Source organism: Tamandua tetradactyla, chromosome 2, assembly GCF_023851605.1.
Source record: "Tamandua tetradactyla isolate mTamTet1 chromosome 2, mTamTet1.pri, whole genome shotgun sequence".
Classification (NCBI taxonomy): domain Eukaryota; kingdom Metazoa; phylum Chordata; class Mammalia; order Pilosa; family Myrmecophagidae; genus Tamandua; species Tamandua tetradactyla.
The window spans coordinates 149,642,756-149,658,800 of record NC_135328.1 but is presented as its reverse complement, the minus strand read 5'-3'; the positions used below and the strand labels follow the sequence as shown (position 1 = coordinate 149,658,800).

The 16,045-nt window shown below is 37.3% G+C and overlaps 1 protein-coding gene across 1 annotated transcript in view; it reads right to left on the bottom strand.

Annotated features, from left to right (window-relative positions):
* The window catches only part of ARID1B (AT-rich interaction domain 1B), a 574,571-nt gene that overhangs the window by 144,525 nt on the left and 414,001 nt on the right, over positions 1 to 16,045 (bottom strand). The window contains 2 exon segments of the mRNA XM_077149343.1: positions 15,535 to 15,619; positions 15,621 to 15,779. Coding sequence (XP_077005458.1) covers positions 15,535 to 15,619; positions 15,621 to 15,779 — 244 coding nt within the window.

Genomic DNA, 16,045 nt, shown 5'->3' with positions numbered 1-16,045 from the left:
AAGCTAAGCATAGAATTGCCATATGATTTGGCAATACCACTGCTAGGTATCTACTCAGAGGACATGAGGGCAAAGACACAGACATTTGCAAACCAATGTTTATAGCAGCATTATTTACAATTGCCAAGAGATGGAAACAGCCCAAATGTTCATCAACAGACGAGTGGCTAAACCATCTATGGTGTGACTATATATATGATGGAATATCATGCAGCTGTAAGACAGAATAAAGTTATGAAGTATGTAACAACATGGATGGATCTTAAGGACATTATGCTGAGTGAGAGCAGCCAGAAACAAAAGGACAAATCCTGTATGGTCTCACTGATATGAAGTAACATTAATGAATAAACTTAGATAATTTCTGTTAAGAACAGAAGTCATCAGGAGATAGAAATAGGGTAGATATTGAGTAATTGGAACTGAAAGGATACAGACTGTGCAATGGACTGACTGTAAAAATTCAGAAATGGATAGCACAATACTACCTAACTGTAATACAATAATGTTAGAACAGTGAATGAAGATGAATGTGAGAATGATAAAGGGAGGCGGCCTGGGGGCACAAGTGAAATCAGAAGGAAAGATATATAATAAAGGCTGAGATGGTATAATTTAGGAATGCCTAGAGTGTATAATGATAGTGACTAAACGTACAAATTAAAAAATGTTTTGCATGAGGAAGAACAAAGGAATGTCAATAATGCAGGGTGTTCAAAATAGACGATAATTAATATTTTAAAACTTTAACTTATGGGTGAGACTAAAGCAAAAAATGTTTATTTGGTACAAAATTTATAGTTTGACTAGTGCATTTCCTAATGTAACTTATGTAGACAGCTTAATTGAACACCATAAGTACATGGAACCTTGAGTAGGGCATGAGATTTTGTAGGTTTGTCCACAGTGATATGTTGAAAAACCCCAGAAGGATTTGAACAGTAAATAAAAAAGTATTTCCAAAGTCCCCTTGGGGGAATAGTGAGAAAGGGGGAAAATTCAAGTTCCCCAAGTGGAGAATTCTTGATATTCTCACAAGCAGTGGGGACAACCAAAGCAACAGGCTGAGCCCCCAATCTTGGGGGTTGTTCATATACTTATTACTGCAAGGACAGGCTAAGCCTACTTAAAATTACGCCTAAGAGTCACCCCCAAGACAACCTCTTTTGTTGCTCAGATGTGGCCTCTGTATCTCAGCCAACACTACAAGCAAACCCATCGCCGTCCCCCTCTCTACGTGGGACATGATTCCCAGGGGTGTGGACCTTCCTGGCAATGTGGGACAGAAATCCTAGAATGAGCTGAGACTCAGCACCAAGGGATTGAGAAAACCTTCTCAACCATATGGGGGAAGAGCGAACTGAGATAAAATAAAGTGTCAATGACTGAGAGATTCGAGAGGTTATCTGGAGGTTATTCTTACACATTAAATAGCTATCACCTTATTTAGTTAAGGTGTAATGGAGAGGCTGGAGGGAATTGCCTGAATATGTAGAGCTGTGTTCCAGTAGCCATGTTTCTAGAAGATGATTGTATAATGACACGGTTTTTGCAATGTGACTGTGTGAATGTAAAACCTTGTGTCTGATGCTTCTTTTATCTACCTTATGGACAGATGAGTAAAACATAAGGATTAAAAATAAATAAATAGTAGGGGGAAAAAATATTAAATAAATTTAGTAGTTGAAATGCTAGTGATCAATGAAATGGAGGGGTAAGGGATATGGTATGTATGGATTTTTTTTTTGTTTTCTTTTTATTTCTTTTTCTGAATGGATGCAAATGTTCTAAGAAATGATCATGATGATGAATATACAACTATGTGGTGATAAATAAATAAAAGCAATGATTTAACCCTAGTTGAAAGGTCTTTTAGATAACAAAAATCATATATATGAAAACCAACATCTACTGTTTTGCGGCAAGTAGTGCTTATAATTTGATTTGAGCCCTGAGTATGTGTCCTGCTGTTATTTATTCTTTGGCAGTTGAACCCTGAATTCAAACATTCTGTCTAAGTACTAAGCAAAACAAGGAATAAAAATGGGAATGGGCTGTGCTAGTGTTTGAGTATGCTCTCTCTCATTGCTAATTCTGTGCCTCTGTGCATTAATAATACTTGGATACATGCAATGCCAGCATGGAAACTGGCCTTCATAGATACTCCAGTTTTCCAGAAAATACTCGCAAAATCAATAAACGTAACAGACCAAATCAGAAAATAGAAAAATAGCAATGATTTAACCTAAAAAAAAAAAAAAAAAAAAAAAAAAATAGCCATCACGGTTCAGTTCTCAAAACAGTTTATGTTTTTGCCTTTTTTTCAGGTAAAATTTAAATGGCACGATTCTTGAATTTTGTGTGAAATGGACTTAAAATAACAATTGTAAAGTAACAGGGGATTCTATTACTAACTGAATTAAGTCTGAGACTATAACAGCATTTTATTGCAAGAATTTATTATTCTGAATTGAATCACAACATATTTCTACAAAGTTGAGAACCCAGGTGGCAGTACACTACCCTTAAAAATAAGAACTATTGATTCCTAAGCTTGTCTAAGGCCAACACATACATATGAGTATAACCAGGAATCCAATTACCTCTGAAAATATGCCCAGGATCACTTTAAGGGAAGTGTTAAGCTGCACTGGACAACAGCTGGTCTCTTCCCTATCTCACAAACACTCTCTCTGCATGGCTTTTAGAACAAGAGTTTCTTCTGGTGTGCCACTTATGGCAAAGGCTGCTCTCCTATTTCCTCTTCCTGTTTATGAGATTTTTTTAGCACTTTAGGGTTCAGTCCTCAGTGTTCTTCCCTTCAGCCTTGGCTGCAAATAATAATCACCTGGTGAGTTTAACAACAACAACAACAAAAAATGCTGATGGACTATCATTCCTCAGATCAATTAAATCAGGGATTTGGCCTAGGCATCAGACCTTTTTTTTTGGTGGTGGTGGGGGGGTGGGTGCGGGGGAGGGAGAAGCTCTAATGTGCAGCCAGGGTGGAAAACCTAACTTTCACTCATTTCCCAAGTCAGACATTCCGAGAGCAGCCACTTCAACATCAGTTGGGGACTTGCTGGAAATGCAAATTCTCAAACTACATCCCAAATCTACCAAATCAGAAACTGGATTTGGGACCCAGCAATCCATCCTTTAATCAGCCCTCCAAATGATTCTGACACATGCTAAAGTCTCCAAACTACTGCCTACGTGATCTCATCTAGGACCTCAATGACATACGAACTTATTCCTCCAGCCTGGCTCTCTCCCTTGAATCCACACTATCTGCCTAACAGGCATCTCAATGTAATATGTACAAAATCAAACTCTTAATTCCCCCTTCAAAGCTTGCTCCTTCCTCCTCAATCTTCCACTCCATCTTCCAAACCCTGTCAAGGGCACCATTATTTACCCCATGTCCAGGCCAAAAAACTTTCACCACTATTGCTATTATGCCTATTAGCAGCTATCCCCAATACCCCTCTACCAGGCTGCTGCAATGGCCTCTTGATTAGTCACCCTGCTTCCACCATTACCCTACAGAATATACTCCCCTCAGCAGCTAGCATTATCCTTTTACAACCTATACTGGATTATGCCATTTTCTACCTTCTCATATCAAAACAACATGTATAATCAATTCCAAAGTCCTAATCATGACCTACAAAGTCCTATATGAATTTTCTTCTAATGTTAACTATTACCCATTCTTCCCACTTAACTATGTCCCATCCCCACCCCTATCATGCCAGGCACATTATTGATTTAGGAGCTTGGTACTTATTTTCTCTGCTTCGATCACTTCATACATGTCTTTTATTCAAGGACCAATTTCTAAGAGACTCCTTTCCTAACCAATACCATCTAAGGAATCAACTCCATTTCCTATATAAGCCCACAACATTTAGTCTGATTTTTTTTCCTGACAATACTAAATAAATTTATCTTTACTTGCTTATTTTCTGTCTTTCTCACTAGAATTTAGATTTTATAAGTACAGGGTTCTTTGCCTTTTATGTTCAATGCATTATCCCCAGTTTCTAGAAACTGTGCCTGCTATAGAGTTGGTTCTCAGTACTTTGAATTAATGAAGGAAAGAAGAGAGTAATGAATTAAGAAAGAAAGGGCAATGGGCAATTGGGTTAATAGGTCCTCCTCGAGATAGCACCTAATTCATCTAATAGCAAAAACACATGTTACTTTTAAAAAACCAATGCATTAATACATTTGGTATCCTCAGCAAAGTCACACATTTGGCATTTAGCTATATGCATTTAATGTAGTTTGCAAGTACAAACTCCGATGTCACTTTACATTTGGAAGGGAGAATATCAACATTAACAACCCCTGGTTATATCATTTATAAACATGCAGATGTGCATTATTAAAGATTAATGCATTTTAGGATTGGTGTCGGCATTCCGTTTGTCTCGTGCCGAAACCAATTCTGTTCTTCATTACTCAATGACAGCCCATATCGCCCTGATATGGAACAGAAATCAAAGGTGCAAGTGTGTGAACTGAGAATAAGTGATGAAACTGATTAGTAAGGGACTTAACAGCTATAATCAATCAACATATCATCATAATCCTGGCTCTAGGGTTATCAGAAAGTAAGGAAATAAACATAATACCCTCTGTAAAATAGTGTTGTTCCTTTCATAACTGCTACTTATTCCCTCTAGAAGACATAGTAATACAGAGCAGGATTTTATGAAAGCAACTTTAGGAATATCTTGTCTATAAGCACTATTTATTTTACCACTATTTTCCAAAATGTAGTCAAAGTGATTTTTGAAACTTCTTCTAGGCTAAAATTAGTTCATAAAAGCTTTTGTAACTCTTCCATTCTTATTTCTCATTCCCAGTAAAGACATAAAATAACGGCAGGTCAAGGCCAACAGCATTTCTACAATGGCAGCACACTACTGATTCAAGAAGCAACAGTAGTCAGCTAAAGCACAAGTTTAGAGCAGTTACACTCAGCTCAGCCCAAGGAATGAAAACAAACAGTCAACAAGGAATGTGAAGTGTATCTTCAGCGAACAATATAAAAAATAACTGAGAAGTGGGAGTGGACTGCTGGGTCAATCACATAAACACATTTAGTCACTGCAAACATTACAGAGAAAGAAAAAGGCGCTAAATATTGCCTTGGTGGTACGATACTTTCCTATATTTTCAAATGCCCAAGACCAGAGAAAGGGAAAGGAAAATGAGAGAATTTAAACTGAATTGCATTAGTTGGTTTTAATTAAGAGGGAGAGAAAAATCAATTGGAAATATATATTTTGAGAAAATCCTAATGTTCTCTTAATTCTGAACGTGGGACAAAGAGCAAAAGAAAAGGGTAAATTTGAAATTGGTTGGAATGGAAGAAGTGAAAAAAATGGACATTCAGCACATGTGAAATAAAGATTCCACTAACCAGAGTTTGTTAGTTGGGTCAGGAGTGAGCTCTAAAGGGGAAGAGCTTGGAATACTGGTCAACAACAGGGAACATGCTCACTAGAAACAACACTGAGAACACTTATTACCAAAATGCTGAACTTCTATAACCAGATTTTTGACATTTCAATTTTAAATTGCTATCTTAAAGTCGCAGCAATGTATCATACTACTACTAACTATGCTATACAGAACTGCAATCTCATGTCCCTGAAAGTCAAAATATATTGTCTTAACTGTTGCAAAGCATCATTTGGAAAGGATTTGAAATTACTGTTTTGTGTAATATATAAAAATTTTTCTATAAAGGAAAAAATACTGACTTAAGTTTCCTTTGGTTTGTAGAACTGCTGAAGTGATGTTTTTCTGTGCTGCCACATATTAAAAACATGGGTACATCAATGGCATTTGTGTTTACAAATCCACCCCCACACACACACCCCGCTCAGCTTGCCAACAAGCAGCATGCGTCTTCCTTGCAACGAGCTGTTGCAGGATTTCGACCTCCAGAAAAGCCAAAAAGGAACACCTGATAGATATTTTTTAAACAAAATTTCCAAGTAAGGTAACAGTGCAGACTTCCAAATAAAAAAACTGTCACTAAAGATGATGCCATTTTAGAGATTCTACTAACATAATATAAAAATAAATGGACTTAGAATCATTTACATATAGAAATAAACTCATAATTTTGTCCTGAGTTTTATTACACAAGGATTAATTAAAAGTGGAAAATTCATTTGTTTCACACGGATCAGGCTTCAGTCTTAACATACTTAAAAATCCAGGGAGAATGGATTTAAAAAAAAAAGAGTGGCACTGGCTTCCATTTTCCATTATTCATTTTACAGGTACCAACCTTGACAAATTAGCACAGGAACAGTCATTTCCGCTCTCTGAAATCCTTTCTGTTTACTCTGGCCTATAACTAACTCTTAACTGTGATTCATTATTCTCTTTCCTATTATAGTATCCTTCCAGAATCTGTTTCTCTGAATGTCAATTTAAGCAAGACAAATTGTTTTTTGACCAGAGATATCTTCTGGTTTGTATCTGTAGCTATATCAGCTGATTCAGAAGTCTGCTTAGCTCTCACTTGCTCAAGAGGGTGGAACTGAGTGAGCACTTAAATGGACGACCTCAAGTATGTCACAGTGATGCTGCCCAAAGAGCTACTTTCAACATTTCACCTAAAATGTGCAACCCTTTCTTGGAATGCATGGCTTTTAGTGTTTGGGATTTTCTGTAGGGGTGCAAAATTCATCATAGTAGGTATGCTGGATGCATCTCTCACTGCCAAGGATGTAATGAAGCTTCACTTCAGGGAATCAGGCTTAACCACAAAGAAAGTAACCGGCATTTTATGATAGTTGGAAGGCTTTATTCTGGCAAAGCCATTTCTACAGTCTCTGAAAATCTGTGATCCTTTCAAAAGACTGCAACTTAAGTCACCACCCAAGTATGCATTTGCCTAAATCAGTGAGCACAGAGTAATATGCTAAGCCATGTGGAGACTCTCCTGGAAGCAGAGTCCTTCCTGGGAGGCGTATGTGCAGAGAGAGGGGCTTCACAGGGGAATTCAGCTGGCAGGGGAGCAAAGGAAGGAAAGCTTCTGGATGAGGGAAGCAAGAAGAGAAAAAGACCAGTTTTTTTCTGAAAGTTCCTGAAAGACTAATGAAAAAGAGCACATGTTACCTTAATCTAGCCTTTTTTTGAGTCCATCTTCAAACTTCCTTCTCTTCTCCATTACAATTGCTCAGTTCTTAAACTACCCTGACCCACACTTCTTACTCTTCTCACCTCACATAGCTAGCAGTCAGTCAAGAGAGGGGGCGAGGTGGGAAATGAGATACCTCAAACAGCAAAGCATATAAACCCTTAAAAAAAAGAGCTTTTACATTCATATTTCATGAAATTATATTTTGTTTCTATGATGGCTAAGAAGATGTTGCTTTTGGTCAGTCTTCCAACAATAAATACCTAGAACCATGCAAAAAAAACAAAGAAAGGCTACTAAATAAATATCTATTCATTGTGGTGCTCATGCGAATACCTAATTTTGCATTTTTCCTCCTAACTTATTATAATCAATGGCCCATCTGCTGTCAGATAAGTGACTGAACTCCATCTCAAATTAGAACTAGTGCAAATGTCAAATGCTAAAAAAGGAATGGACAAAATAATCATTTAAGAACTTCAAGTTTCCCTTACTTAGATCTTCTTTAATAAAGCCAATGAACTATCATCAGCAGTCTGAAAACGGAAAGGTTTTATAAACAAAATTGTTTATCAGGCTACTAACAGCTATGTGCCTGCTCATCTCCACTCCCAATGAATATTCACACTTCATAATATTTAAACACTGATGCTGCTAACAGCACATGGTGGAAAGAGCTGACAAAAGCCTTTGGCCAATAAAATGACAGTTTTTAAAAGTTCAGCTTATTTACATTTTTGCTTTGTTAGTAAACTGCAGTGGTTGGCTCTGGAGGCAAGACCAGTGAAATTAACATCCACTAAATCTTCTGGCAACTGCAACACACTCTGATGTTTTGCTGTGTTAGCTTTCACTGTTGCTTTAGATTGCATTAGGCACTGTAAGACTACACAATACATTCAAGATAGAGTAGTTTATGTTCTTGAAACCAAACTAAATAACTCTAAGATATAACCCAAGAAGCAGCAAACTGAATGTGACAGAATCATTTATTAGAATGGAAGAAAATGTTTAATATACCGTAAATTTCAGAATCAACTACACAGGGCATGAGATTTGCATAATTTAAATGTGTATATAAATGCAAACCTAACATTTGTTTAGTTTAATTACTTTAATAAGATGGAGGTATTTCATTTCTATTTCCAAATATAAATACATCAATATGAAGAAGAAAGAGAAATGAAAAGAGAATAAGTAAAAAAAATAACAAGAAAAATTATAAAAGCCCTGGGGAATGCATACAATACGTGAGATTAAACAATCAGGTTTGAATTCTTCACCTTGTAATTACAGATGGCTACGCTAGAGCCCAGTAATAGGCAAAGGGTGACAATCCATGCAGCTATTTACCACAGAAAATCTCCACCCAGCTTTTCCAAAAGAGGGAAGGATGGGAAAGCCTGCTAGGTTAGGGCTCTGCAAGGCCCAGGGTTGGGTCAGTGCCTCCCGGTGGCTGTACCAGGGCACTCCCAATGCTGGGGAGGCAGTGGCATAGCCAGGCAGATGTGCAGTGGGCAGAGAGAGAGTTTAACAGGGAAGAAACAGAATCAGCCATACCAGATGCTTTACTGTGCTTTGTTTATCTACCTTGTGATACTTCTCATTAGCTGTCAATATCATTTACTGGAGCAGAGATGGAAATGATGTTTGCTTCTTTTTTTTTTTTTTACCCTCAACAAAACCTGGGATAGTAAGACCAGAGAGAATATACCTTTCTTCTCCCCTCCAAATATTTTGGCTTTGCCTCATCCCAGTTATCAGCTACATGACAGCTGTTCATTTTACAATGACTTGCTGGAGAGATCACGAATGGAAGTCAATATGGGACACAGGGAAAAGCAGGAGAAAGAGACAGCAGGAAGTGAAATAGAAGTGAGATCATAAAACAAGTGAGGGTGGTGTGATGGTATCTTAGGGGCAGAATTCTCGCCTGCCATGCCAGTGACCCGGGTTTGATTTCCGGTGCCTGCCCATGCCAAAAAACAAAAACCAGGGAGTGCCCTGCATGAAAGGAGGGGACAGAAAAGAAGGCAAAAGGCTACAGATAGAAAAATACAAAGGAAATTCCAAAGAGATTTTCTGAAACAGCAATTTGAGTATCATACCCTTGAAAAGCATGAACTCTCCATGTGACGTCTGTTTTCAGAACCAAGTAAAGGTTGAGTATAAATTATTGTAGGAGCTAATAAACAGATCAACAAAATTTGAATATAAGGACTAGAAATGGGAAAAGGAAAGAAAAGGAAGAGATGAAATTAACAAGATGGGCCCAATTATTCTCTACAGGAAGGGTCTGTGCATTTAGTTAAAAGTAAATAACAAAAAACACAAATATCAACTTTATGATACTCTCCAATGTACGGTTTTGTTACCCACGAGCAAGTTCCCACATACACACAATATGATGTAAGTTGGATAACTGAAACATATTTAATATGTCCCAGATAATAATATGGGAAATGCTGATAAAATATTTTAAAAAGCACACAAAGATTTAGATGGAAGAAAGTAGAAGAGCATGACATTTTTCCCCAACAAGTACTTCTCAAGTTTTTAAAATAAATTCCCTAAAAATAGCACACATAAAATTTTGATGAACATGTATCAAAGCCTAATGTTTGAATCTGTATGGGAACAGAACGAAGAAAAAGGGAAATATCTGGATACAAGCCGGGAAATGGTACCCAAAGGTCCAGGACAAGGTTGCTGCTAGCTCTCTGGCTCCTCTAAATGGATTAGGAAAAGGCATGCTTCCCCCAGAAGAGTGGACTGATTTTCAATTCTCATGCTCCTGTGAAATGAGCATCCTGGCCGAGGCCACTTGAGAAAAGGAAAAGGTATGAAATTGAACACAGCTAGAATGAACAACATTGAGATGATGTCATTTGAATACATGTAAAGGTAGTGAGAAACAACCCAGGATACTGAACTTCATCTATTCTAAATATTATGGTAGGGTGTCTGCCAGTCACACAGAAAGCAATTTGTTTATGATATGAGTGAAGCAGGGGTTAAATGTTCAGTTAAAATTTTTACATACTGAGATGACAGCAAAAATTCGCTTAAGTCCGGAGAAGATGGCGGCTTAGTAAGACGCGCGGGTCTTAGTTCCTCCTCCAGAAAAGCAACTAAAGAAACAGAAACAATACGAAACAGCTCCCGGAGTCACGACAGAGACCAAAAAGACAGCGTACCCCATTCTGGAACGGCTGAACGGGCAGGGAGAATCCGCTGCGGTGAGATACCCGAGGGGTGCGCGTTTTCCCGGCCGGGGCGGCTGGCGACTGGGGTCCCCTCCACGCATGTGGCTCCCCGGTCTGACTGGGAACGTTGGATAGTGGGGCCCTCCCGTCACGCTTGGCGTCTCGGGTCAGCGGGGCAATTTGGACTGGCACTCCCCCAAGCCACGGCGGCCAGCGACCCCCGCCTCCACGCGCGGTTTCCCGGGCTGACTGCCCCGCAGACAGACGAGCGCCACAAGCGCCACCTACTGGGCAAGAAAAGAAAAACAGAGCCCAGAGATTCCACAGAAAAACCTTTCAACCAGCTGGGTCCCACACCCAAGGAAATCTGATCAAATGCCCAGACACCAGCAGAAAATAATGGATGACGCTCGGAAAATTGAAGATATGGCCCAGTCAAAGGAACAAACCAATAGTTCAAATGAGATACAGGAGCTGAGACAACTAATGCTGAATATACGAACAGAAATGGAAAAACTCTTCAAAAACCAAATCAATAAATTGAGGGAGGACATGAAGAAGACATGGGCTGAACAAAAAGAAGAAATAGAAAATCTGAAAAAACAAATCACAGAACTTGTGGGAGTGAAGGACAAAGAAGAAAAAATGGAAAAAACAATGGATACCTACAATGGTAGATCTAAAGAGACAGAAGCTACAATTAGTGAACTGGAGGATGGAACATCTGAATTCCAAAAAGAAACAGAAACTATAGGGAAAAGAATGGAAAAACTTGAGCAGGGAATCAGGGAACTGAATGACAATATGAAGTGCACAAATATACGTGTTGTGGGTGTCCCAGAAGGAGAAGAGAAGGGAAAAGGAGGAGAAAAACTAATGGAAGAAATTATCACTGAAAATTTCCCAACTCTTATGAAAGACCTAAAATTACAGATCCAAGAAGTGCAGCGCACCCCAAAGAGATTAGACCCAAATAGGCATTCTCCAAGACACTTACTAGTTAGAATGTCAGAGGTCAAAGAGAAAGAGAGGATCTTGAAAGCAGCAAGAGAAAAACAATCTGTCACATACAAGGGAAACCCAATAAGACTATGTGTAGATTTCTCAGCAGAAACCATGGAAGCTAGAAGACAGTGGGATGATATATTTAAATCACTAAAAGAGAAAAACTGCCAACCAAGACTCCTATATCCAGCAAAATTGTCCTTCAAAAATGAAGGAGAAATTAAAACATTTATAGACAAAAAGTCACTGAGAGAATTTGTGACCAAGAGACCAGCTCTGCAAGAAATACTAAAGGGAGCACTAGAGTCAGGTACGAAAAGACAGAAGAGAGACGTATGGAGTAAAGTATAGAAAGAAGGAAAATTAGATATGATATATATAATACAAAAGCCAAAATGGTAGAGGAAAATATTATCCAAACCGTAATAACACTAAAAGTTAACGGACTGAATTTCACAATCAAAAGACATAGAATGGCAGAATGGATTACGACCCAGCAATACCACTGCTAGGTATCTACTCAAAGGACTTAAGGGCAAAGACACAGACAGACATTTGCACACCAGTGTTTATAGCAGCATTATCTACAATTGCAAAGAGATGGAAACAGCCAAAATGTCCATCAACAGACGAGTGGCTAAACAAACTGTGGCGTATACCTACAATGGAATATTATGCAGCTTTAAGACAGACTAAACTTATGAAGCATGTAATAACATGGATGGACCTAGAGAACATTATGCTGAGTGAGTCTAGCCCAAAACTAAAGGACAAATACTGTATGGTCCCACTGATGTGAACCGACATTCGAGAATCAGCTTGGAATATATCATTGGTAACAGAGACCAGCAGGAGTTAGAAACAGGGTAAGATAATGGGTAATTAGAGCTGAAGGGATACAGACTGTGCAACAGGACTAGATACAAAAACTCAAAAATGGACAGCACAATAATATCTAAGTGTAGTGTAACTAGGTTGGAACACTGAATGAAGCTGCACCTGAAATATGGTTTTTTGTTTGTTTGTTTGTGTGTTTGTATCTTTTGTTTCTATTTTTTTCTTTTTCCTTTATATGTATATATATATATATTTTATTAGTATTATTATTTTAATTCTCTTCTCTATATTAACATTCTATATCTTTTTCTGCTGTTTTGCTAGTTCTTTTCCTAAATCGATGCAAATGTACTAAGAAATGATGATCATACATCTATGTGATGATACTAAGAATTACTGAGTGCATGTGTAGAATGGAATGATTTCTAAATGTTGTGTTAATTTCTTTTCTTTTTTTTGATTAATAAAAAAAATTAAAAAAAAAATTCGCTTAATCTTTGGGATACATTTGTACCCTCCCCTTGTCTTCTGATCTTAACCTTCTCAGGACTAACTCCCAAGAAGAGCAACTGTGGACCTACATTTTTATGCCCTCCAAGTCAAAAGAAAAGTAGATTCAACCTTGTGAACATACATTATGCTTTTGTGGTTTATTCTAGTGGTCCTTCTGAATAACACTAGTAATAAAAACGGCAAAGCATCACCAGAAACTTTATATACAGTATTACGAATTGTTTAAGAACATCTTTGATTAAGAAACAGAAGTCTTGTTGCTACTGCTAACCAATTCTACTGCTATGTCCAGTAATTACCACAGACAAATCTCTAGGTCTCAGTTTGAATAAAAATAGTAACTACAATAATTAGCATGCACTGATGAATGCTTACTGTGGTGCTACTTTACGTGCATTAACTCACTGAATTGTTACAATAACCCTATGAGCTATGGCTATTATCTTGACTTTAAGGTTGCAGAATCTGAGGCACAGAGAGGTTTAAAGTGTTGCCCAAGGTTCACAGCTAGAAAATGGTTATAAAAGAAGAGGCGAGATCAGATAATTATGAAAGTCCCTCCAAGTCAAATGAACTTTGAAATTTCACTTGGGAGAGAGGTAACAAAATGCCAAAATTGCTACTCATGTTTTCTCAAAGGAGTAAACACTAACAATAAGAGATATCTTTCATGTTTTACTTAATTCTACATTATATAGCTTTACACTCAGCAAAGATAGTTAAGAAATTACTTGAATATCATGCCATCAAAAAAAAAGTGGAATGTTTTCTACCTAAATTCTTTTCTATACTATATTTCATTTGATTAGTTTTATCAAGCACCATGTAGATGTAGGTTACAGAGATGACTTTGAATAGTTTTACGAAATGAAAATGTAGATCCACTGGCAATTAGCATTTCTGATATAAAATTAAAAAGACAACAACAACTATATGCTTTGAACAATATTTCCAAGAAAAGTGAAAGCTTACTATTAAAAATGTATTTGCCTAACAAATTTAATGGAGTAAAATAATATTACAGTTCTTGTTGTCTCCTTTAATGCTTGACCATTCAAGAGCACCTGTCCAAAGTGAGCTCATTAAATAGGTTATGTGCTCTATACCACGTAAAAACCTAAACAATGAAAACAAAGGTTTCAAGAAAACCCATTTGGAATGATAAATATGTACGAAAATCATCAGGTTGGTAAATACTGATCTCAGAAATTATAGGTTAAAAACTATAATATCTTTGACTCTCAAGAAAGCTTTCATTTAGATTATTTAGAAAAGCCCTTTTTACCAAATTCATAACAAAGGGGTAAGTTTTTCTTTGAGAAATGTAAAATTTTACACATAACTTTCTAATGTTTAGGTAGGTGCTACCTCAAAAACTAGTTAATGCTGCAATGTACTCTGAAATTTATTTTGTATAAATGTTATTTTTCACAAAAAAGAAAAAAATAGAGAAGATAGGATTTAACAAATGAAAACAAAACAAAACAAGACTAGTTTAATACCAAAAGCTGGGTAAAGTACTCAGAGCTTGAGAGTAGTGAATACTCAGAGTATTCAGAGCTTAAATAATGTCTAAAAACAGATAAACGCAGGTTTTATTAGAACCACTATGAGGACAAATAATTTTTAAAGAAAGGCAGCTCAAAATGTCCTGATCAAATGTACTAAAACTATACTATATGCAAAAATAATAGGTGAGTTTTAGAAACATAACATTTAGTCAAAAAAGCAAGTTGTAGCAGATCACATACAATATGACTTAGGGATCATATTCTGATTTGCCAGGAAGGTTCCTGGTTTATGACTGTCTCCCATAGTAATTATTAATAGCATCTCTTTTTCATGTTCAAAAGTGTCTCTTAGCTTGGATGATAAATTATATAGTTACCCTTAATATGCTACATTTCCATACAGGTCAATACCAAATAAAATTAATAAGATTTTCTCTATGAATGTTTCCTATTTTTTTCTCAAAACACCCCACAAAGTTTGCTATAAGAAAGTTATTAAAGGATGAAGATGAGGCAACTACAAAATAAACAAAAAAGGAATTATAAGACACAGAAGATGTATGATGACTGAAATAACTGAGCACATGAGTTAACCAGAACATGAACAGTTTGCATCAAAAAGAAGGTAAGAGTTTCTTTTGGTAATAAGGCCTTGATATAGGCCGGCAAATTAATGGTTATTTCAGTAAATAACTGCTAAATTATATATTAAGATAGACCACAAAGAATAAAGCCAATACTAGTCAAGAGTTTCTCTAATAAACTAATTTAGTGGCACTTGTCAACAGAGGATCTTATTTAGCAGAATCATTACAAAACATATGCCAGAGACCCGGGTTAGATTCTCTGCCTATGCATTACTCACATCCACCCCCATCCCTCAAAAAAAATTCAACGAATGGCACTGTAATAATGGGATACTCCCATGGAAAAAGAATGAAATGTGACTCCCACCATACAGCACACTATACACACACACACACACACACATATAAATGTTAGCAGAGTAAATAAGTGGTTCTGATGTAAGTGCAGTGAACTATACAATCTGAAACCATCAAAGTCACTGGTCATTTCATTAATTGGGTGGTTATACTCATTAGTTGAGTATCTTTAGAAACCAGGCTCTCATACACTCTGGTGACAATTCACACAAAGTTATACTTCTAACATGGTCCCTTCACTAACTTTTTAATAGTAAACTAAAGTAATGGAATATATGTTGCTGCTGATTAACATCAGGTCTGTCTTTATTACAAAGTAAAATAATAATGATTAATAAGTTGAATACCTGGAATACTTGCAGGAGAAATTGGGCCAGATCTTGACTGGTTGCTTCCAACAGGAGAGCCGACAGGAGATGGTGACGGCCCCCCCCGGGATACTGGAGAGGTGGGGGGATGCGTGTGGAGAGAAAGGAGACTGAGCCGGGTTGCTCTGATCTCCTTGACTGCTCGTGGACCCTGATGCGCTGACCGCTGAACTCAAAGCTGCTTCAGTCCCTGTGGGGAGGTCATCAATGGAGCCAGACAAATCCTGAGAAAAAGAAAAAAACATGTATTTATAGAGAAAACTATAATTTGATCAATATCCGATCAAAAGACTACTTTAAAATAATACCCCGTTCAGAGAGGTGGAGTTTTTCTGGAGAACACCTAAAATTCAGGTCATGGTCACCTGTTGCGAGAAGACTTTCATCAGGTCCCGTCTAGGGTGAATCCGCAGGAATTGGCCACCTCCCAAAAAATGAGTAAAACAACACTTTTCTTTCATAAAACTATCTTTATACAGCTTTCCTTTTG